At 44.4% G+C, this 2,931-nt stretch overlaps 1 protein-coding gene across 1 annotated transcript; it reads left to right on the top strand.

The window, feature by feature from the left end:
- Positions 1-2,491, top strand: oxsm (3-oxoacyl-ACP synthase, mitochondrial). Its single transcript, XM_066675410.1, has 3 exons — positions 1-90; positions 529-1,537; positions 1,860-2,491. The coding sequence occupies exons 2-3, from the start codon at positions 570-572 to the stop codon at positions 2,260-2,262; spliced, it is 1,371 nt and encodes a 456-aa protein (XP_066531507.1). The 5' UTR covers positions 1-90; positions 529-569; the 3' UTR covers positions 2,263-2,491.
- Positions 2,492-2,931: the final 440 nt, after the last annotated feature.

The following is a 2,931-nucleotide window of genomic DNA, read 5'->3' on the forward strand; positions in this document are numbered from 1 at the left end:
ATTTTGATAGATACAATGATTGTAGTCCGGTAGTGTTTTAAAAAGACTACAGAATTTACTTTCATGTGAGCAGTGTTTAGTTCAAGCGCTGTAAGTAGTTTTTACATAAATATGTTACATATCCACAGTAAATATATATAATACAGTGTAATAAGCAGATGTTGGTGTAGAATGTACGCGACTGTTTCTTTTGTTTTTTTTCGCTCGCTGATATCTGGAATTTCTGCCTTCCACCTTAAACAGTGCAACATTACAGCCACATTTGTGCGGAAAATTCGAATAACATTCAAATTTCGTGTTAAATTTGTTCTTAGTTTCTTTTGGTTATTTTATGAAACATACTTGAAAATAGTAACTCATATTGTATAATCCTCACATTAGCAAATATTTCTTCTGCAGTATATTTGCTGTTATGAAAAACAAGTAATAAACCAGTACAACTGTATTGTGGTATTACGTTGCTTTTATTAAGTTGTAACCAGATGCACTAGTTTCTCTGAAGTAAAAAGTGTGCTTCTTTTGATACAGGTCATACCTTCCAGAGCTGGAGAAATCTGGAGAAGTGAGAAATGTCATTGACATTGAAGCAGTGTTACAGAGCCTTTTCTTATGCCAGAACCATGAGGGTCATAACTTCTTTGAGGCATTTGAGCCAAACCAGCACTATAAACTGCCCAAAGAGAGTAGTCATCACAGGAATTGGACTTGTGTCTCCTCTTGGGACAGGAACAGCTCTGCCCTGGCAGCGTTTGATCAAAGGTGAGAGTGGGATAGTTGCTCTGGACGCAGAGGAATACAAGACTGTGCCTTGTAAGGTAGCTGCCAGAGTACCAAGAGGAGATGATGATGGTGAGTTTAAAGAGGAAAAGTTTGTTGGGCGAGGGGAGATCAGCTGCATGTCCACTGCCACTGTTATGGCTCTGGGGGCTGCCCAGCTGGCCCTGGAGGATTGTGGATGGTACCCCAGAAGCCCTGAGGAGCAACTGACAGCAGGTGTGGCTGTGGGCATGGGCATGGTGCCCCTAGACGAGATTTCCAACACTGCTGCAGCCTTTGAGAAGCGAGGGTACAACAAAGTGAGTCCTTTCTTTGTCCCTCGCATTTTGGTGAACATGGCAGCTGGACACATCAGCATCAAACACAAACTAAAGGGTCCCAACCATGCTGTGTCCACCGCCTGCACCACTGGTGCTCACGCTGTTGGTGACGCTTCCCGCTTCATTGCCCATGGAGATGCCACAGTGATGGTTGCTGGAGGCACGGAGGCTTGTGTCAGTCCTCTGTCCATAGCAGGATTCTCTCGGGCTCGGGCCCTCAGCACCAGCTGGAACCATCAGCCCACACTGGCCTCCAGACCCTTCCACCCAGAGAGAGAGGGCTTTGTGATGGGTGAGGGAGCTGCGGTGCTGGTTCTGGAAGAATACCGACATGCCCTGGAGAGAGGAGCCCGAATATATGCTGAGGTTTTGGGTTATGGGCTTTCAGGGGATGCCAGTCACATCACTGCTCCCACTGCTGATGGAGATGGAGCTTTCAGGTAGCGATATACGCACACATTCCAAAAACCTGTTAGTAGGTGGATTGGCTGTATGACATTGTACAAAGTTGTAAATGACTGGGTGAGTGTGTGATGCCTTGTCCAGGTTGTGTTCTTGCCTTGTCACCACGACCCTGAACTGGATAAAGCTTTTATAGAAGATAAAGTAATAAATACAGATCCATCTACTCCTCCAGCATAGATTAAGAATGAAAGTAATGTGTTATAACATGCATGAACAAACATTTTAAGATTAAGACATCACGGCAGTGGATAAAATAGATGCTGTATTTATGTATTTTTTTTTTTTTCTTGGCTACAGGTGCATGTCAGCAGCTCTGCGTAATGCTGGCGTATCTCCATCAGATGTGACATACGTGAATGCCCACGCCACCTCCACACCACTAGGGGATGCTGCAGAGAATGCTGCCATAAAAAGACTCTTTCAGCAAAAGTCACCGTCGCTTGCGGTTTCGTCCACTAAAGGAGCCACCGGACATCTTCTCGGGGCAGCTGGTGCCTTGGAGGCGGCTTTCACGGCACTGGCCTGTTACCATGGCAACCTGCCTCCGACACTCAATTTGGACCGGACTGAACCGGAGTTTGACCTGAACTATGTTCCCTGTGTCTCTCAGCCCTGGAGCACACAGGGCAGAAGAATAGCTCTCTCTAACTCTTTTGGCTTTGGTGGCACAAATGCCTCTTTGTGTCTGGCCAGTGTCTGAGATGGAGATTTAGAGATGTCTGTTTTATAATCTTACTCTTAGGTAGATCTGTAAATTACTGGACATTTTTGTTTGTGTTGCTATGTCTAAAGCTATTGAGAGTTGTTGCACAGTACAGTACAGTGGACAATGAACAGTTCATATATATCTGATTTATACATTATATATTTTCAAATATGTAATGGTGTCCCACTTTCAGATAATATTCAGGTCATCAAAAATAAAGTGAATGAGGCTGTTGTTCTGTGTACAGGGTTAATGTCCTTAAATTAAATATAATATATATATATAATGTCTCACTGGGGGTTTAAAAACTCCAGTAGCACTGCTGTGTCCAATCCAACACAACGCACACAAACACCACCACCACGTCAGTGTCACTGCAGTGTTCTGTGGTGGTCCTGACCAGGGTAACCAACAGCGTGGTAAAATGGGGATAAGAGAGTATGCAGAGCAACAGTTGGACCACAGTCTATAAATGTAGAACTACAAAGTGCTCCTCTATGGTCAGTGGAGCTGGGAGAATGGATAGTAGGTGTAGAAAAGACAAGGTGGTTGTAATATTATGGCTGATCCATCGGTGTAATTCATTATCAGCACAACCAAGTAACCAGTGACATAACGTGCCTCATGTTGCTATGACAACCGGTGTGACAACAACAAGGGTCC

Source organism: Hoplias malabaricus, chromosome 6, assembly GCF_029633855.1.
Source record: "Hoplias malabaricus isolate fHopMal1 chromosome 6, fHopMal1.hap1, whole genome shotgun sequence".
NCBI lineage: Eukaryota > Metazoa > Chordata > Actinopteri > Characiformes > Erythrinidae > Hoplias > Hoplias malabaricus.